Here is a 17,392-nt window from a genome sequence, read left to right on the forward strand (position 1 = left end):
TGGTGCCGTTGCGCCGCCTCCGCCGTTCCCCGGTCCTCGCCTCTGGGGCTGCCCTGGACATTGCCTGACCCGAGGCCCGGCAGCTCCTGCTCGCCCCGTCCCTGCCGGACGGTCCGAGACAGCTCACCCAAGGAGACTGCCGTGCTCTCGACCCACGTGGTCACTCCGGAGCAGGTGGGAGTGGGCAGCGGGCGGCGCGGCAAGGACAGGCGCGGTAGACAGCCCGGGCGGCCGCGGCGGGGACCTGGCTGGGGGAGGCCAGGCTTGCGGCGGGGCGCAACGGTGTCTCCTTCACTTCGCCCTCCAGCCGCGGTGGCTGCAGCGGAACTTCCAGATAGCGGAGTGGCCTCAGCTGCGAGCCGAGCGGTGGCGGCAGCGCCCCTCAGGACACCCGCAGGTACTGTGGCGCCCGCCTCTTGCGGGCCTGGGACCCTGGGGCGGGCTGGCCGCCTGAGTGAACTCTGGGCGGCCCTGGTCCCCTAAGATGGCCGCAGCGGCCCCGGCCCCTTGCTCTAATGTCCGAGATCCCTAGTGGACCCTTTGACCGTCCCCTGACCTCACTTCTCGTCCCTTCTACAGATCACCTTTTCCCCGCGACTTCGCCATGGCTGAGTGTTGTGTACCGGTATGCCCACGGCGTAAGTAGCACAAGAGGTGTTTGCGCGATGGGGCGATGGGGCGATGGGACGATGGGACGATGGGACGATTGGGACGATGGGGCTGCGCTGCTCCTCTGTAGAAAACCATGGTTGGTCCCGCACATGCCTGTAAGAACTTGGAAAGTTTGCTTCTTTGCGCGTCCCCTAAGTCTTACTCCCACCTCTGTTGAGGGACGTGGTGCTGGGCTGTTGGGTTGCAGATAGGGGGCTCGCGCCTGGGGCGTTGGTCCTTGGCCACACCCACTCTTGGCTTTTGGATGTGTCATTTACAAATCAGAAAGCAAAACAAACAACTAGTTGTTGAATTCCATCTTTGCGGGGAGAGTTAGATCAGTCACTTTGCAAGAGGAAGTAGTTCGCTGTTTGCCTGCACAGATCGAGTGCACTACAAGGTCATTACACGTGTTCCTAAGGGCGTGGATGTGCTCTGTAGAATGAATGAGCTGCTGCTTGGGCTCAGATTGCTTGCTCTTAAGCCTCAGTTTGGCGGAGGACTTGGGAACCAGTATTAATGTGTTTAAAGTGCCATTTGATATTTAGTTGCCATAGACACTTGACTGAAACATAGATGGTTGTATTTTTATTTTTTACTCCTGTGTTTCAATAAGTCAGTTCCCAGAGTGTTGGTTTTGTTTTTGGAAGTCATTCCAAGAGACTTGTTAGGGGAGAATGCCTAGTCTTAAATTTTGGTTTTTATCTCAGTTAAATCAGTTAAATAAGTTAAATTAAGTTTTGGCAACTATGTGTACATTTGTACTAGACCTCTGAGGTTGTAGATGTTTAGAAAGGCTTCCCCCTACTCTTAAATATTGGTAGAAATGTTCCAGGTTTGTATTACCACATAGCTATTTAGAAATAAGTTTTTGTTATGGATGACTACTTAGAGTAACACTGTAGTTCTAGTGGCATCAAAAACAACTCCTATTGGACTGCTTGAATGTAAATATTAGCAGTAGCTCATAGTACAGTCACATTAACTGTACAATGTTTCTTTTTACTAGCAATGTGTATCCCTCCACCCTATGCTGACCTTGGCAAAGCTGCCAGAGATATTTTCAACAAAGGATTTGGTAAGGACTTTTTTTTTTCTTTTAATTTTAACATAAAAGAGAAAATGTATGCTTGAACCTCTTCAGAAAAATGAAGTGCTTTGCTTTTCTAGACTGAATATCCTGCTGCTTTCATGCTTCTGCCAGGTGCATGTGTACCTCAGTTTCTTAGCCTTTCTTCAGGTCACAGTTGAAAAGCTTATTCTTTTTATTTTGTTATTTTCAAAACCAGGTCTCTCTCTGTAGCCTTAGCTGTCCTGGAACTCAACTCTGTAGACCAGGCTGGCCTTGAACTCTCAGATCTACCTGCTACCTGCCTCTGCCTCCCAAATGATCTGTACCACTCCTCACTCCCCACCCCCTGGGGGGGAGGAGAAAGCTTATACTTTATTCTCTTAGGTGACAGTTCAGGCCATGGCTGCCTGGAATTATTGTTTTAATTTTGTGGTTTGTGACTCTTGGTAGATTGAAACCTTAAGAGTTTGGGCTTTTTAGAGTGAATTTTTGTGTTTTCTTGAAATTGTATTGCACATACCACTTCCTCTTGTCTTGTGGTAATGCTCCTTTGGGATAAGTGTCCTAAGTGTGTTCCCATAAACAATAGGCTAGTCTGAGGAAGTGATTTACTCATTTAACATTTAAAAATGGTTTGAAAAGGGTGTGTCAGGAAGTGGAGCCAGTTACAGGACACTAGGCAGCAGCTACTATCACCTGAGTAGAACTGACTGCTTGTAAAGTGTTCATTCATGTGCTGGGCATTAGTACATTTTTGTCCCCTGGACATTGGGATTATGTTAACTGTAATGTGAGTAGTGGGCACACATCTTTCCTGCAGAAGAATCATATCTTTGCTCTCTGTTTTTGAAGGCTTTGGGTTGGTGAAGCTGGATGTGAAAACGAAGTCATGCAGTGGTGTGGTAAGTGATTGATACGTTTTCAAGAGTCTGTTAATTCTGTAGCCCATAATTCCATAGCCAGCTGTTTTCCCTTAAGGAGGCAGAAGTTAATTTGTTTTGAATGATTTATGTGTAATCTGATTTATTGGCTTTGTGTATGGTTTCTGATTTTCACGTGGTTTTGTTATATTCCTGAATTGTGTATGTGTTACTATCATTGCATAGAGAAGTTGGGAAAGCCATTGGTTATTTGGGACTGTTTACTCAGGTGAATGACAAGCTTGAAGGCCACAGCCCATTAGACTCCTGTAACCCTTTGTCTTAATGCCTGTCAGACTTCTGGGTTTGTTTGACCACAGTGAACATTTAATATAATGGTTACATTCTAACAGTCAGTCATCCATGGAGATGTCTGCATGTTTATCTTGACTGGACTATCTCTACAGAATCTACTGGTTTGATAAGCGTTGATCCTTCCCAACTGTTGTTAAAAAAGGGATAAAGTAAAATAATTGTATACTTTTTTTCTTTCTCTGAAAGTTTTTGTTTGGAGATTGGAGATGGGTGTGTGATGTACATGCTAAACTGTGATTGCTCAGTACTGTGTGCATGCTGCTCTGCACATAACTGGTACTTATTCAAGTTGTTTGTGATGGTGTTTCTTAATGCTTAGACCTGTTGCATTTATGGGTTTTATATTTGTATTGTCCTGTGGTTTCTTTGGTCTGCAAAGAAGTCTAATTATTTGGTTATGGTTGAGTGACTGGCTTGGCTGGATTAATAGATTACAGAGTATTAGGTGACTGTATTTTTTCTCTGCTGTTGCTGGAGGCCTTGAATCTCTACGACTAATCTTTACTTTCAGTCTACTGAGTTCTAAATATGTTTGTGCCTGTATGTTGTTCTAAACTAAAGCACACCATGTTTGTCTTTAAAAAGTTTAAGACTGGGAGTGTAACTTGGTGGTATAGTGTTTACCCAGCTATATATATGAGATCCAGTGCTACAAAACAAAAACACCCTTTCTATTGGAAAGACAACCTTAAGTTGAAGATAATCAGAGAATTGGATCAAACACTAGATTTGTAAGTGAACAATTCTTGTTGGAAAGGAAAGCCTGATGGTAAAACAGAATTAGGGAAAGTTACGGAAGTAAGTATAGTAAGTTCCTGAAGGATATATAGGAATTGGATTAAAGAGGGAAGTTTTGGTTATACTTTTGAGTAAAATGGAATAGTCATAGGACTGATGCTGTACTATGCAGACCTATCCAGAATTAAGTTCTTCTAAGGTCCTTTGATTTCTCGAACTGCAGAGATGTTCAGGCTACTCAGAATGTAAAAGATAAGTCTCTAGTGATGGAGGGAATTGCTTTATTATTGGTGTCATCTGGTCCAATTCAGCTCACAGGCTGGTGTTGGCCTTGTGTCTTGAGCATTCCTTGGCATATGTTAGGCTGGTTCTTGATCTCAGGGACTGATGGATGGTAGTAGGAGGTGCTTGAATTAATTAATCATTGTCATGCAGGATTAAAAACTGCTGCCCATACACATTTCCCATGTAAACTGTTGGAAGAGCATGGTTCATATGTATTTAACATTATCTTGTTGATGTGCATGCAGAGCTACAAAGCTTTCACAGCAGTTCAATTGGATTGTCCCATAACAGGCTGTGCTGTACCTTTGAGAAAACAAACCTATCTCCAAAATATTATTTTGTTACTTTTTCAAGACAGGGTTTTTCTGTGTAGCCCTACTGTACTGGAACTGACTCTGTAGACCAGGCTGGCCTTGAATTTAGAGATCACCTGCCTCTGCCACCCAAGTGCTGGGATTAAAGGCATGTGCCACCACTGCCTGGCAGTGTTTGATATTGCTTAACTCTACAGGTATCGCAATTTCTGATAAATAACCACAACAAAAAAATCAAAACAAAACCCAACAACAACAGAAAACAATTTTAGGTACAGCTTTAAAGTGGTTAGAATGTTAGAGACATTGATACAGAAACCATAAATCAGAACTCTGACAGGCTGTTGTAAGAGTTAAATTTTATCTTAGGATATTTTACCTACATGCTGTGCTTACTAAAGAAAGATACTTTGTTCCTCTAGAAAATTCTAAGATACAGTTTCCTGGTGTTCCCCTTTCACCTGGTATGCTACAGGGGATTGGCAGATCTTTTTGGTACAAACCTAAGAATGAAACTTAAAAAAAGATTCATTTATTTTTAAATAAAAATGTTTTTATTTTAGGTGTTGTATGAGTGTTTGCTGCATGTATTTGAGTGTGTGCCTGGTGTGAGCACTGTACTGTCAGACTCCCTGGCTATGGATGCTGGGACTGGAATTTGGGTCCTCTGTTAGAGCAGCAAGGATGTTTACTCACTGGCCATTTTTCCAGTTGCAAGCCTAAGCTTTTTATGGTACTTCATATTAGTCCCTGTATTAATTATTTTCTCTGGTAACAGGTGATGTATGATATAAACCAAGTGTAAAGGAATCAATAAAGCTCCCACACTTCACTTTTAAAAGAACTTAATTTTATTCCTGTATGGTTTTTTGCCTCCATGTCTTAATCTGTGCACCATGTTTCTGGTCACCACAGAGACCAGAAGAGTGAGGACAGTGGATACTGGAGTTATAGACTCGTTAATCATCTTGTGGGGTGCTAGTTACCAAAGTAGGTCTGTATAAGAGCAACAATGTTTTTAACTACTTAGCCATTTCTCTATCACTTCCCACTGCTTTAAAAAAATGAAAATATGGTGAGTTGAGTGAGATATGTTGGTGGGCAGGCACCTTTAATCCCAGCACTAGGGAGGCAGGCAGGTCAGGCCAGCTTCTCCTCTACAAAGAGAGGTCTAGGCCCTCAGCTCCACATAAGAGAGACAAAAACCAAACAAAACAGCAAAAAGATGATATATAAATTGTTTGGAAAGGCAAGAAACCTAGTGAAGATTCATCTAAAAGCAGAGGGACTGGAGAGGTGGCTCAGCAGTAAGAGTAGGTGCTGCTCTTGGAGAGGACTCTGGTTCATGTCTCAGGACCCACATGGCTCACAACTGCCTATATCTCCAGTTTTGGGGAAATCAGACTGCTCAGGACTTCATGGGCCCCTGTACTTACATACACAAAATAAAGATAAATCTTTAAAAGGAAAAGAGAAAAATAGAATATGGACTATTGAAAAATTTAAATTTTACTTATTTAACGTTTTTCACAGTATTTGTGTGGATTATGTGTATGCAGGCACATGTGTCACAGTGCGCATGTGCAGGTTAGAGGGCAACTTGCTGGACTCAGTTCTCTCTTTCCACTAGGTGGGTTTTAAAGATAGAGGTAAGGATTAGACTTGGCAGCAAGCCTTTACCCACTGAGCCACATCACCAGTCCTGTATACTTAATGTTTATTGACTTGTTTAGCATGTAAAGGACATTGTGGTGGTAGTAAGTTGGTCAGGGGCTGGCTTGTCACTGTTCTGTTTGCTTAGGAAGTAGCACAGTGAAGAGCTGCGTGTCAGCGGGGCAGTGGATTCTTCTATGCTTAGGAGAAGGTTCATGAAGCTGTTTATTGTCTTGTTAGGAATTTTCAACATCTGGCTCATCTAATACAGACACTGGTAAAGTTAGTGGGACCTTGGAGACCAAGTACAAATGGTGTGAGTATGGTCTGACTTTCACAGAGAAATGGAACACCGATAACACTCTGGGGACAGAGATTGCAATTGAAGATCAGGTAGTGTTTCCAGACTTGCTTTTGTGTTACTCTTTATTTTCATATACCAAAAAGGAAATATCTCTGAACATGAATTCTTTTTCCTCTGAAATAGATTTGTCAAGGTTTGAAACTGACCTTTGACACCACTTTTTCACCGAACACAGGGTAAGTGCTGGTGTTTCGTGGGTGTTGAGCTTACAGGCCTTGTCTGCTCAGGAAAGGAGCAGCTGTTTCAGTGCCTCCCTCGCTTACAGCGGCATCGATTTTGCCTTTGAGCGCTGCTCTCCACTGCCAGGGGCTTGCTTTCAGAAATGGCCTCTTCACTGTGGCTGTGCTTCTTACTGTTTCTGAGGCTGTTGTGACTGTGGGTTGTACACAACACTTCTGTGATGGGACAGTCCTGTTGTTCCATGTGGGTTGTTTAATTTATTTGGCTGTTTTTAACCCCATAATTGTCACACTGCAGTTTGTTTAAATCTGTTTCATGCCCACCATGCAGTTATATGTATAAATCTTTGTCATTGGCATCCGTTTCTAATCAGTCTCTTCTTTTTTCCAGAAAGAAAAGTGGTAAAATCAAGTCTGCTTACAAGAGGGAATGTATAAACCTTGGCTGTGATGTTGATTTTGATTTTGCTGGACCTGCCATCCATGGGTCAGCTGTCTTTGGTTATGAGGGCTGGCTTGCTGGGTACCAAATGACCTTTGACAGTGCCAAGTCAAAGCTGACAAGGAGTAACTTTGCAGTCGGCTACAGGACTGGGGACTTCCAGCTACATACAAATGTGTAAGTTCTTTACAGGCTATTGAGGTGCAGGTTCTCAGAAGATGGTGTGTGATGTCATTTCTTTTGATCTATTTTTAGTTTGAAGGATTTCTGTTGCCATGGGTGGTCCTCAGAAGCATGTGGTATGGATACTGAGTGCATGCCCATGTTGTCAGGCTTGGGGTGTTTTATGCCTTTAGAAGAGGTGTTAGCCTTGGCAGGCTGCTATCAGTGCCTTCTCTGACAAAATGACCTGGGAGTGGGGGGGTTGTGGGGTCGAGTCCTGGGTTGATAGGATTGTCTTACCATTGTCACGTATGGTGCTTGGCCAGTTGTGGAGCCTTACACCTTTAATCCTAATTTGTTTTTTTGTTTTTTTGTTTTTTGTTTTTTTCGAGACAGGGTTTCTCTGTGTAGCCCTGGCTGTCCTGGAACTCACTCTGTAGACCAGGCTGGCCTCAAACTCAGAAATCCGCCTGCCTCTGCCTCCCAAGTGCTGGGATTACAGGCGTGCGCCACCACCGCCCGGCTAATCCTGATTTGGAAGGCAGAGGCAGCTGTATCTTCTGAGATTGAGGTCAGTCATGTTAGTCTACATAGTTTAGGCTGGCTAGAACGACAGAGTAAGTTCCTTTCTTACAAAGGGGAGCAGGGTATGACGTTTTACCCAACTCAAGATAGAGAATATAGAAAGGACTAAACGGTTTTTTCGTTGACAAAGCTATATATTTTTAAAAGATTTATTTATTTTATATATGTGAGTGCTCTATCTACATATATACCCGAATACCAGAATTGGGGTGGGGGGATCAGATCACATAGATGGTTGTGAGCCACCAGTGTGGTTGCTGGGAATTGAACTCAGGACCTCTGGAGGAACCACCAGTGTTCTTAACTGCTGCGCCATCTCTCCAGTCCCGACAAAATAGTGTACTAGTAAATAACAAGAGCGCAAAGGAAGGTCTCTCATAACCCTGCCAGCTAGACCCACCGTCTTACATATTTTTGCATGTGTTTATCTGTTTGTTATAGCACATACTTGGAGGTTTGTGGGAAATTGATTGTCCCAGGGATTGAACTCAGGTCCTTAGGCTGGGTCCTTAGGCAAGGACCTTAAGACCCAATAAGACATCTCTCTGCTCCTAGATAACATAGTTTTTTAAAAAAAGTCTCTTGTGTGGCCCTTCCTGAAACTCACTACGTAGATATACGTAATCTTTATTTCTGTTTTGTTGATCACTTTTGTGTATGTGCACATGTATGTGTGTGGTGCTGCTGGGAGTTGAATGCAGGGATTTATCTAGGAGAGGAAGCATTCGATCATTGAACCACAACCCCCATGTGTGTGTGAGTGTGCATGTGTGTGAATGAGCGAGGGAGTGAGTGTCCTATACCTTTAATCCGAGCACTCCCGAGACGGAGGCGGAAGGATCTCTGAGTTTGAAGCCAGCCTGTTCTACATAGTGAGTTCCAGGACAGCAAGACCATATAAAGAGACCCTGTCTTTAAAAAAATTAGGTGGGGTTAGAAGGATTGTGGGGAAGGAGTCTAGCCTGGGCTACAGAGTAAGATTCACCCTGTCTCAACCATGCAAGAAAACTTGGCAGTTTTCAGTAGAGCTTTATAGACCAGCATGAGCGATGTCATCCTTCCCCACTCCTCAGCTCTAGGGAATGAACCTAGGGTTTCTGGCATACTAGGCAAGCATTGTACTGTGTTACCTGCTCAGTTCTAGTAGTAGCTTATACCTGCTACACAGTATTACCCAGTGCCTTAGAAGTGGTTACATTGTCTATTCTAGATTCTAATTCAAAATATCTTATAGAAATAATGGGACAGAATTTGGAGGATCAATTTATCAGAAAGTATGTGAAGATTTTGACACTTCAGTAAACCTTGCTTGGACATCAGGTACCAACTGCACTCGTTTTGGCATTGCAGCTAAATACCAGTTGGATCCCACTGCTTCCATTTCTGTGAGTACCTCTTGGGCTTAGGGTGGGGTTTTCTGGTTGTGGGAATTACTCTGGGTATGTTGGATAGTGTGGAAAGCTTGCCTGGGATTCACTCAGTGCACATTTATAGATGTCCTGGGATTGGAATTAGAATCCTCCTTTTCCTATGGAAATTGTGATAGAGGTTTGACTTTCAGGTTAGATCACTGTGGTGATTGGGATGAGGAAATACTCTCCCCCCCGACCCCCCCGCTAATGTATTTGAATGGGGGCTCCTTACTTGCTGAGAATGTATTAGGAGGTGTGGCTTTATTGGAGGAGATTGGGGCAGATTTTGAGGTTTCAAAAGCCCAGCCATTTGTAGTGCCTCAGGTTTGTGGATCAGATGTAAGCTCAGCTCCTTCTCCAGCGTCTTGCCTGCCTGCTGCCATGCTTCCCACCATGATGGTCATGGACTCACCCTCTTGGATCAGGAGCTCCGAATTAAGAGCTTGCTTTATAAGTTACCTTGGCCATGGTGTCTGATCACAGCAATAGAAAAATATAACTAATAATCATAGCATAGTAATACACAGTCACAGAAGTTCACCTTACTTTGAGATCTGCTGAATTAGTTTGGCTAATATCCCTGAGCCCCCAAGCCTGCCTAAGCTCCAGGTAACCAGCATGTGGAGCCTTAGATGGCTTGCATTTTTGTTGGGGAATAATAGTACTGTCTTTGTCTTTTTATAGTTTATGAAGTACCTTCAGATTTTATCTGAGAGGTCACTGGTCTGACACCATTTTTACAGGCGAAGAGATTGGACTTTGGCTGGGAGAGAGGACTAAATATTACTGTTGAGGTTGGGGGGGGTAAGTAAAGCCAGGACTAGACTCAGTGTTTTGACCTTAATCCTGTCCAGGGTGAGTAGAATATCTTACTGGGACTGTTGCCTAAAAACCTGCACCTCCAGGACTTCCTCCCCTCTGCTAAGGGTAAAGTGAGATGGCCACTCTGGTCTGACTCTTGGCCCTTTCTTCGGTTTCTGTCTTCAGTCATAGTGGCTTGAGATAGAAGAGAGTGTGCTGTGAGGGCCAGGGAATTGGCTTCCATTTCTGGCAGATCAGCAGTGGTTACTCTGTGTCAGGGACTGTCTGTACTGTGTGTACTAGGGATGAATGGAAGTTAAACACTCAGGAGAGTTACTTCTGTTATAGAAAGTACTCTTGATCCCCAAGGAGAGTATGTTTTGATATGTTTTTAAAAATATTATTTTATACATCAGTACTCTTATCTGCATGCACACCTGCAGGCCAGCAGAGGGCATCAGATCCCATTACAGATGGTTGTGAGCCACCATGTGGGTGCTGGGAATTGAACTCAGGACCTTTGGAAGAGTAGCCAGTGCTCTTAGCCACTGAGCCTTCTCTCCTGCCCTGTGCTTTGAAACCTTAAGCTGTTAATGTTTTAGCCCTATCTTTTTCTCTATGTTTAAAGATTTATAATCAGAGATAGTGTAAAAAGTACCCAGAATGCTTTTCCCTTTGACCAGCCAGTGGTGCATCTGTGACTGGCTGCACTAGGTGAAGCACTCTTGCCAGCACACTGGTCTCTTTTACATTGTGTTTTCGACAGATGTTTGTTTGCTTGTGGCACCATGACAGATGGTATGTCAGCCAGCAGAAACACCTTTCAGCTCACAGTCATTATAGAAACAAATACAGCATTCCTACCCAAGTAGAGCTGCTGATGTCCCAGTAGAGTAGCGCCTAGAAGCATTGGCTTATCTTGTGTTACCTTACATATAACAAGAATAGAGCCACTGAATCATTGCATATCTGGTCTCACAGCATGCTGTTCTATTTATACCTGTAGCCCCAGGATGCCAAAGAGCTCTGGAATTGAGGGGAATGTGCCGCCACCCCCACTTCCCCCAGGCATATTTATCCATCTTGTGGCTTGCAGGCTATGTTGTGTCTTATATAGCTATAAATGGCCTACCTCATTTGTAGGTAAAGATGTCAGGGTACAATGTAAAGAGTGTGGATACCTCTGTTAACGGGTAGGTGGCTTAGTGAAGATGTTAGCCAAGGTAGTGGAGGACTGGTGCTGGAAGGTATGCGGGTCATGCATACATGCTGCACCTGCCTGCTGCACCTGCCTTTTGCACCTGCTCTTTGGATTCAAGAGTGAAAGACACACCAACAAATTTTGATATGCCTTGACTAGCTCAATGGCTGGGCGTATCTAAACCTTCCTGTGGCTAGCACACATTTCCCTCTGGTATTCCTGGCATAACACCTTCTGAATCTATGTTTTATCTTTGCTGTCCTGTTACCTTCTGGGCAGCCCTCTGCCAACCCCCATAGGGCTGCTTTCCCATTCCACTTAAATTGCTGGAGGACTTTTCTTCTGCGGCTCTTAAATCTCATTCCTTTCCCTCTGAGTCATGGTGATTCTCTTCTCTTCCCCTCGGTCCCTTGCTCTCGAAGTCTAAAACATCCTGCTCGTCTCCTTGCCCAGCCATTGGCTGTATGGCAATTCTTTATTATCAGTTGAAGGCAGCTGGGAGCAGGAACCCTCAGGTCTGGAAGCACGGCTTTTGGGAGCCGAAATAAGACAAAGCATTGGAACCAATTCCCCATATGCTGCTTAACATATTTGCTCTCCAGCATTCCTCTCAGCTCTTGAAGGTCTGTGACCTAAATCTTAAATTGTCAAAGTACATAAGGAATTGATAAACCATGCTCCTCATCAGGCCCCAACTAGTTACAGCAGCTTAGAGGGAAGAGTGAGGAAGTAGTCTCATGTGTGGATCTAAGCCATGAGCTTATAAACTCCTCACTGTGCATTTCAAAGGTGGCTCTCACCTTTAGTGAGTCTGATAGGTGCCTAGGTGCCATCAGCTACATATTTATGTGTTTTTGTGAGTTTCACAAGGGTGAGCTTTTTTGAGTGTGTTTTTTGTGTGTGTGTGTGTGTGTGTGTGTGTGTGCTGTGTGGATCATGTAGGGGTCTGTATACACATCCTAAGGTGTGTAAAGAATGTTACTGAGCTCTGCTGACAGTTTGATTTTAAGATCATGTCTAACATTTAAGTGGCACTTGGTGTTTACTTAATACATGATACTAAACTTTAGTATCTCATTGACTTAAAGGCACAGGCTTGATAGCTCCATGATGGGGCTACCCAAGAACTTTGTCTCCCTTCAGAAATGTCTTTCTCTCTTTCTAGGCAAAGGTCAACAACTCTAGTTTAATTGGAGTGGGCTATACTCAGACTCTGAGGCCTGGTAAGTATCTTTGATAAAGGATTGTTTTACAGCCTCCCCTCCCTTTAAAAAGATTCATTTATTTAAGTGTATGTATGTTTTGTGTGCTTGTACATCTGCACATGGAAAGAGGGCATCTGATCCCATGGGATTACAGATAGAGATGGGTGGGTGCTGGGAATTGAACTCAGGACCTCTGGAAGAGCACCCAGTTCTCTTAACTGCAGAGCCATATCGCCATTTGTACATTATTTTCAAGATTACAGTTTTAGTTTATTATTTTGTGACCCTTTCAAGCCTCAGAGTTTCTCACACCCGCCCCTCCCCCTTACTCCTTATAGGGAGTGGCCTGCTCTGAATAAGCATGGCTGCCCTCACTCTAAAAAACCTCACTCCTCAACATTTAACCATCATGTAGTTCCTCACTGGTGTCTAAATATTGTCTCAGGTCAAAAGTCTCTGCAGTTCCCTTCAGGTAATGGATACCAGAGCAATTCCAGACTTGGGAGTGGCCTGGGTCTTGTGCAGATTCCCATCCAGTAGGTCTGAGATGGAGAAGTTTGTATTTCTAATGGGGCACCTGCTTCCCCCACCTAATTTTTATTTAGACTTAAAACGTAAAGAAGAGTGACAGTGAACACTGAAGGGGCAAGTTCCTGGTATACTAATTTCAGATGAGGACTGACTTACCTACTGTGTGGTTTCCCACTGGTCCCCAGGCGCCTCTTCTTTAGAGTTCAGTTGTGATCTGGTCTCCAGTATTATTTAGTCCAGTGAAAATGAATTTTAGGCCATTTTGAACTTGTTTATTACTAACCTTTCTGTGCCCTCAGATTACATATACCATCAGAGGTTTTAGCATCAGTGTTCATCCTAATGCTCTCTGGGTGCTGAGGAAGGGCCTGGCAGGGCTGCGCGCTTTCAGGCCCGTCATGGTGGTTTGCTTTGTTTACAGGTGTGAAGCTGACACTGTCCGCTCTGGTAGACGGGAAGAGCTTTAATGCTGGAGGCCACAAACTTGGGCTTGCCTTGGAACTGGAAGCTTAATCCAGTTAAAAGAAACCTCTGGGAACGGATATCAGAAGATTTGGCCTTAATATATTTCCATGCAACCAGCAGGCTCCCCTTCCCCCCAGAAGGTGATCACATCAAAGGATGATTAAGCAAGAGCTGTATTTTAAATATTTAGACAGTCACCCGTTGGCTGGTTCCTAGTTGGATGGTTATCTAGTTATCAGTGCTGCTGTCGTGCAGCCTCCTATACATTATTTAAATGTATTTAACTGTTAAATGTGCTACCCACCAATGATGAAATAGATGTTTATGAAAACCGTGCCATGGTGTGCATGTTTGTTTTATGTTCCTTTAACAGTGACTGTTGTACTGAATGAGATGGATCAGTGGATGTTTTAAGATGAGGTAAAAGATTTTTTTTGTTATATTCACCCATCAGTAGAATTACTTTGGTAATCCCAAACATGACAAATTATGAATAAAACAAGTGTACATAACTAATGGCTCACGTATGTGCAGTTACAGATTGCCAGCCTAGGGTCTAATCTTCTTGGTAAATACTTTTTTCTTGTGAGCATTTTGTTCTTTACCTAAACCTGTGCAACCAAATTCCCTGTGTCCCTAGCATAATCCACGAGGTCTTTGAGACTACAATAAAATACAAGGATACATACTTTAATACTCTGCAGTTTCTAAGTTTGTGCAAAGTTACAGTGAATCACTGCTAACCCATGGATGATGAAGGGAAATGCAGTGGTGGTGCCGAGTGGTTAAATAGGCAAGCATGCCCTTCCTTCTGAGCTAGGCTACAGAACATGGCAGCAGCAGGCCGAGAGGAGGAAATGGGCACCAGTTCTTTTCTACAGACAGATGCTGAAAAGCTAAGCCCCTTTAGCCATCACGTGGGTGATCTGCATTACCTAGTGGTTCTGGTTGGAAAAGTAGGACAGTGCAAGCTCCCCAGGGGGAGGAGGTATGTCACAGGTGAGAGGGGAGTCAAAGAGGAGCGATGAGCCTCACTTCTGAGGTTTAGCTGTAAACTTGTGGGGACAGCTAAGAAAATGGATACTTTGGGAATTAACCCAATAGAAATGGCAGATGTCACTGCCCTATGGCCCTCTGTGGCCTAGTACTGCTCAGCTAACAAGTGCACTTGATGCTGGCTCTGCCCTGGGCTAGTGTACACATGTGGGTTACCAGTGTATCAAAAGTATTTCTCAAAATGGATCGGACCAGGTCCCCTGTGTGCAGTTCGGTATGTACTGACTTGTGAAGAAGGGGTAGGGCACAGCTAGTTCCCAGAGGGTTAGTGATGTGTGGCAGGGCCCATGGGGCTTGGACCAACTCAGTTGTGGCCTCATGGAGCTGTACTTGGAGCAGCTGCTAGGTGTGCTTTACTTGGGTCTTACCTCTGGGTGGCAAACCTGTGGTGTCCCAGAAACTGTCCTTTATGCCTCAGTACAAAGAACTTTAGCCTTCTTCCAGAGCAGCAAAGCACCAGGCTCCAGGTCTTTGGCTCCTTAAGTGTCCCCCAAAAGGACAATGCTGGAAAAGCTTCAAGTTCTTGAGGTTTCTTGAATGAGGTTTCCTCCCTTAGGACTTAATGGGGTGAGGGAGCAGATAGAAATACCAGCCAAACTTAGTTTCTCTGGTCTGGGCCAAGAGGGTTGTTTCTTGGGTAATGGCCACTGTCATGGCTTATACTGCACACAGGTGAGGCTGGGGAGGCAACATCCCTGTGGAAATGTGGGTAGACTGCCAACAGACCTGACTTAGCTATAGAAGTACCAGTGACTAGGTTGGTCTCTTAAGAGCCCCTATCTCGACAAGGTGTGGTCTCTGGCATGTGGCTGGGAGGGTCGGAGCCTATTGGAACTCTATACACTGTGTACAGCTGGGACAATTTATTAAAACTACCCAGTCAGATAGGGCCACAAGCTTTGGTGCCAGGGAGACCACTTTACTGAAAAAGCTGCCTGTGTTCCTGCAGGGAGAGAACTCTTCACCAAATGAACTCTGGAAATGAATGATCAGAAGATGTGTGTTCCAGTACCTTTATTGTCAGGTTTAAAAGTTGGGTCACTGGATTGGGTTCTTAGGTTCTCACACCCAAGCCCAAAGTTTGGTGTTAACCCTAGATCTTAAAGGCCAAGGAGAGTCCGTCATCCAGGGGCAGGAGGCTGATGTAGACCCTGGCGTCCCTCAGGATGCGCTCATTTAGGTTCCGCACACATTCAACGGTCTTACTCCTGGGCTGGGGCTGCAGCACCTCTCCGCCCCACAGGACCTACAGATGGAAGGGTGGGGCCATCGGAAGTGGGGGGATAGCCAACCCAGGACTTTAGCTGGGAAGGGCGGGGCCTATGATACTAGGGCGGGGGTGTGTGTGTTGGGACGGGGCTGGGAGAGAGCTGAGACCAGCCTGTGGACCCAGCCACGTGAAGAAGCTTTGCCTTAGTCCTTACTCTGAGCACGGCGAGCACACCTCCCGGGCGTAGGAGCTGCAGACAGCGCTCGTAGTAGGCGGCACAGTTCTCCTTGTCGGCGTCCACCACCGCTATGTCGAAGGTTCCAGCCTCGCCTGCTGCCAGGAGCTCATCTTATGGGGACAGAGGGCAGGTGCAGCTGAGCTCCGGTGTCAGCGGGCCGCTCAGGGTCGCCAGTTTTGTTTCCCGGGGTTAGACAGTGCTGGCTGGGCCCCTCCCGCGCCGATGCTCACCCAAAGTCTGCAGGGCGGGTTGCAGCCGTAGGTCGATCTTCTGCTCCACTTCTGCCTGCGGAAGGAGGCCGGTCAGGCCGGCACGCCCCCGAGCCGGAGCCCGAACGGCCGCAGGTGTGGGGCTCTCACCTGCTTCCACAGGGGCCGTCCCAGCTTCGGAGGCTCTGCGTCCACCTCGCAGGTCACCACGCGGCCAGCCTCGGGGAGCGCCAAAGCTAGGGCCAGGGCCGAGTAGCCCGTGAAAGTACCTGTGGACCGGGACACCCGCAAGCTCAGCACAGGCTGCGGGACGGCCCAGTGTCCCCGGTTTCCAGAGAACATGTGTTCCTACCCAGATCCAGAGCTTTCTTGGCCTTGATGAGCCGCGCCAGGTTGGCTAGAAGCTGGGCCTGTTCACAGGTCATCATGGAATCCCCCTGCGGCTGCTCCAGGGTCAGCTGCGTGTAGGGAGAGGGTGGTGCCATTCATTCCAGTCAGCCCCCCCATTCTCCCCCTTCCTTTTGAATAATTCATATGCTGGGTGACGGGTGTGGTCTGGAGGGGACAGGGGTCACAGGGAACCCGGAAGCCCAGAGAGGGTTTCTGTCTAGCTCAAGGTCACACAGCCACGTGAGATCCACCACGCTGGAAGCGGGGAGCCCGTTCTCGGACCCAGTCCTACTGACCAGTCGCAGGCTCCGCAGCGCTGGGTGCTCCCTCATGGAGCGGCTCAGCAGATACTTCCACAGGGGATTGTCCTCAGGTGGCAGCAGGCGCTGTCGCCGCCTGGATCCCCACGGAGGCCACCGTTTCCCTGCCGGGGAGAGGGTGCCGGGTCAGGGCCTGCAGTTCTGACCGAGCTCTCCGGCTCTGCTCCGCGCCCTCCCACTCCCGGGGCTGCTGCAGCCCAGCCCAGCTCACCCAGCAAGAGACCAGTAGCGAAGGCGGCGCCCAGCGCGGCCGAGCCCAGGGCCAGCGCGGCGGGGATAGATAGCCGAGGCACGGGCTGGGCCATGGTGCGGGCTAGCGGCGGCGGAGGTCACGTGTGCTGGAGTAGAGGGGATGGGACTGGGACCAGTAAGCCGGCTGGGCTCCACCTTGTCCGGGCCCAGCCCTCAGAGCCGCGGCCTCGGGCACCATCTGGTGACACATGGCCGTATTGCAAGGTCAGGCTGAGAACATCTCGCCACCCGGTGGCTGCATGCGGAACTGCGTCAGCCCGTGGAGTCATCCCTGCACCGGGGCTCTTGTGAGCATGGGGAGAGGAGGTAAAATGAGTGTGGCGAATGGAGGAACCCAAAGAGATTCGGGGATGCTTCCTGGAGAGGTGCCCAAGTTAAAGGAGCCAAAAACCTGGTTTGGAGTCACCTGGGTTCCAATACAC

At 46.4% G+C, this 17,392-nt stretch overlaps 2 protein-coding genes across 2 annotated transcripts; one reads left to right on the top strand and one right to left on the bottom strand.

Annotated features, from left to right (window-relative positions):
• Positions 1-251: 251 nt before the first annotated feature.
• Vdac2 (voltage dependent anion channel 2) lies at positions 252-13,983 on the top strand. The gene is made up of 10 exons (XM_028758588.1): positions 252-397; positions 580-638; positions 1,661-1,729; positions 2,576-2,625; positions 6,189-6,341; positions 6,436-6,488; positions 6,883-7,110; positions 8,915-9,065; positions 12,260-12,317; positions 13,252-13,983. The coding sequence occupies exons 2-10, from the start codon at positions 605-607 to the stop codon at positions 13,341-13,343; spliced, it is 888 nt and encodes a 295-aa protein (XP_028614421.1). The 5' UTR covers positions 252-397; positions 580-604; the 3' UTR covers positions 13,344-13,983.
• A 1,365-nt stretch (positions 13,984-15,348) lies between these two features.
• Positions 15,349-17,023, bottom strand: Comtd1 (catechol-O-methyltransferase domain containing 1). Its single transcript, XM_028758641.1, has 7 exons — positions 16,930-17,023; positions 16,695-16,822; positions 16,361-16,466; positions 16,159-16,277; positions 16,030-16,084; positions 15,776-15,909; positions 15,349-15,597 (listed from the first exon to the last, which is right to left on the bottom strand). Exons 1-7 carry the CDS (start codon positions 17,021-17,023, stop codon positions 15,445-15,447), a joined length of 789 nt encoding a protein of 262 aa, XP_028614474.1. The 3' UTR covers positions 15,349-15,444.
• Between the last annotated feature and the right edge of the window lie 369 nt (positions 17,024-17,392).

This window comes from Grammomys surdaster, unplaced genomic scaffold (assembly GCF_004785775.1).
Source record: "Grammomys surdaster isolate TR1022 unplaced genomic scaffold, NIH_TR_1.0 126198, whole genome shotgun sequence".
Classification (NCBI taxonomy): Eukaryota; Metazoa; Chordata; class Mammalia; order Rodentia; family Muridae; genus Grammomys; species Grammomys surdaster.

What these genes read in the sequence shown, in the direction of transcription:
- Vdac2 (XM_028758588.1), top strand. Translation starts at nt 605, where the DNA reads ATGGCTGAGTGTTGTGTACCGGTATGCCCACGGC. An exon ending in CGAAGTCATGCAGTGGTGTG is followed by an intron (nt 2,626 to 6,188) that starts GTAAGTGATTGA and finishes TTGTCTTGTTAG; the next exon opens with GAATTTTCAACATCTGGCTC. An exon ending in TTCCAGCTACATACAAATGT is followed by an intron (nt 7,111 to 8,914) that starts GTAAGTTCTTTA and finishes AATATCTTATAG; the next exon opens with AAATAATGGGACAGAATTTG.
- Comtd1 (XM_028758641.1), bottom strand. Translation starts at nt 17,023, where the DNA reads ATGGCCCAGCCCGTGCCTCGGCTATCTATCCCCGCCGCGCTGGCCCTG. An exon ending in CGCTACTGGTCTCTTGCTGG is followed by an intron (nt 16,823 to 16,929) that starts GTGAGCTGGGCT and finishes TCTCCCCGGCAG; the next exon opens with GGAAACGGTGGCCTCCGTGG. An exon ending in CAAGAAAGCTCTGGATCTGG is followed by an intron (nt 16,278 to 16,360) that starts GTAGGAACACAT and finishes CCCGGTCCACAG; the next exon opens with GTACTTTCACGGGCTACTCG.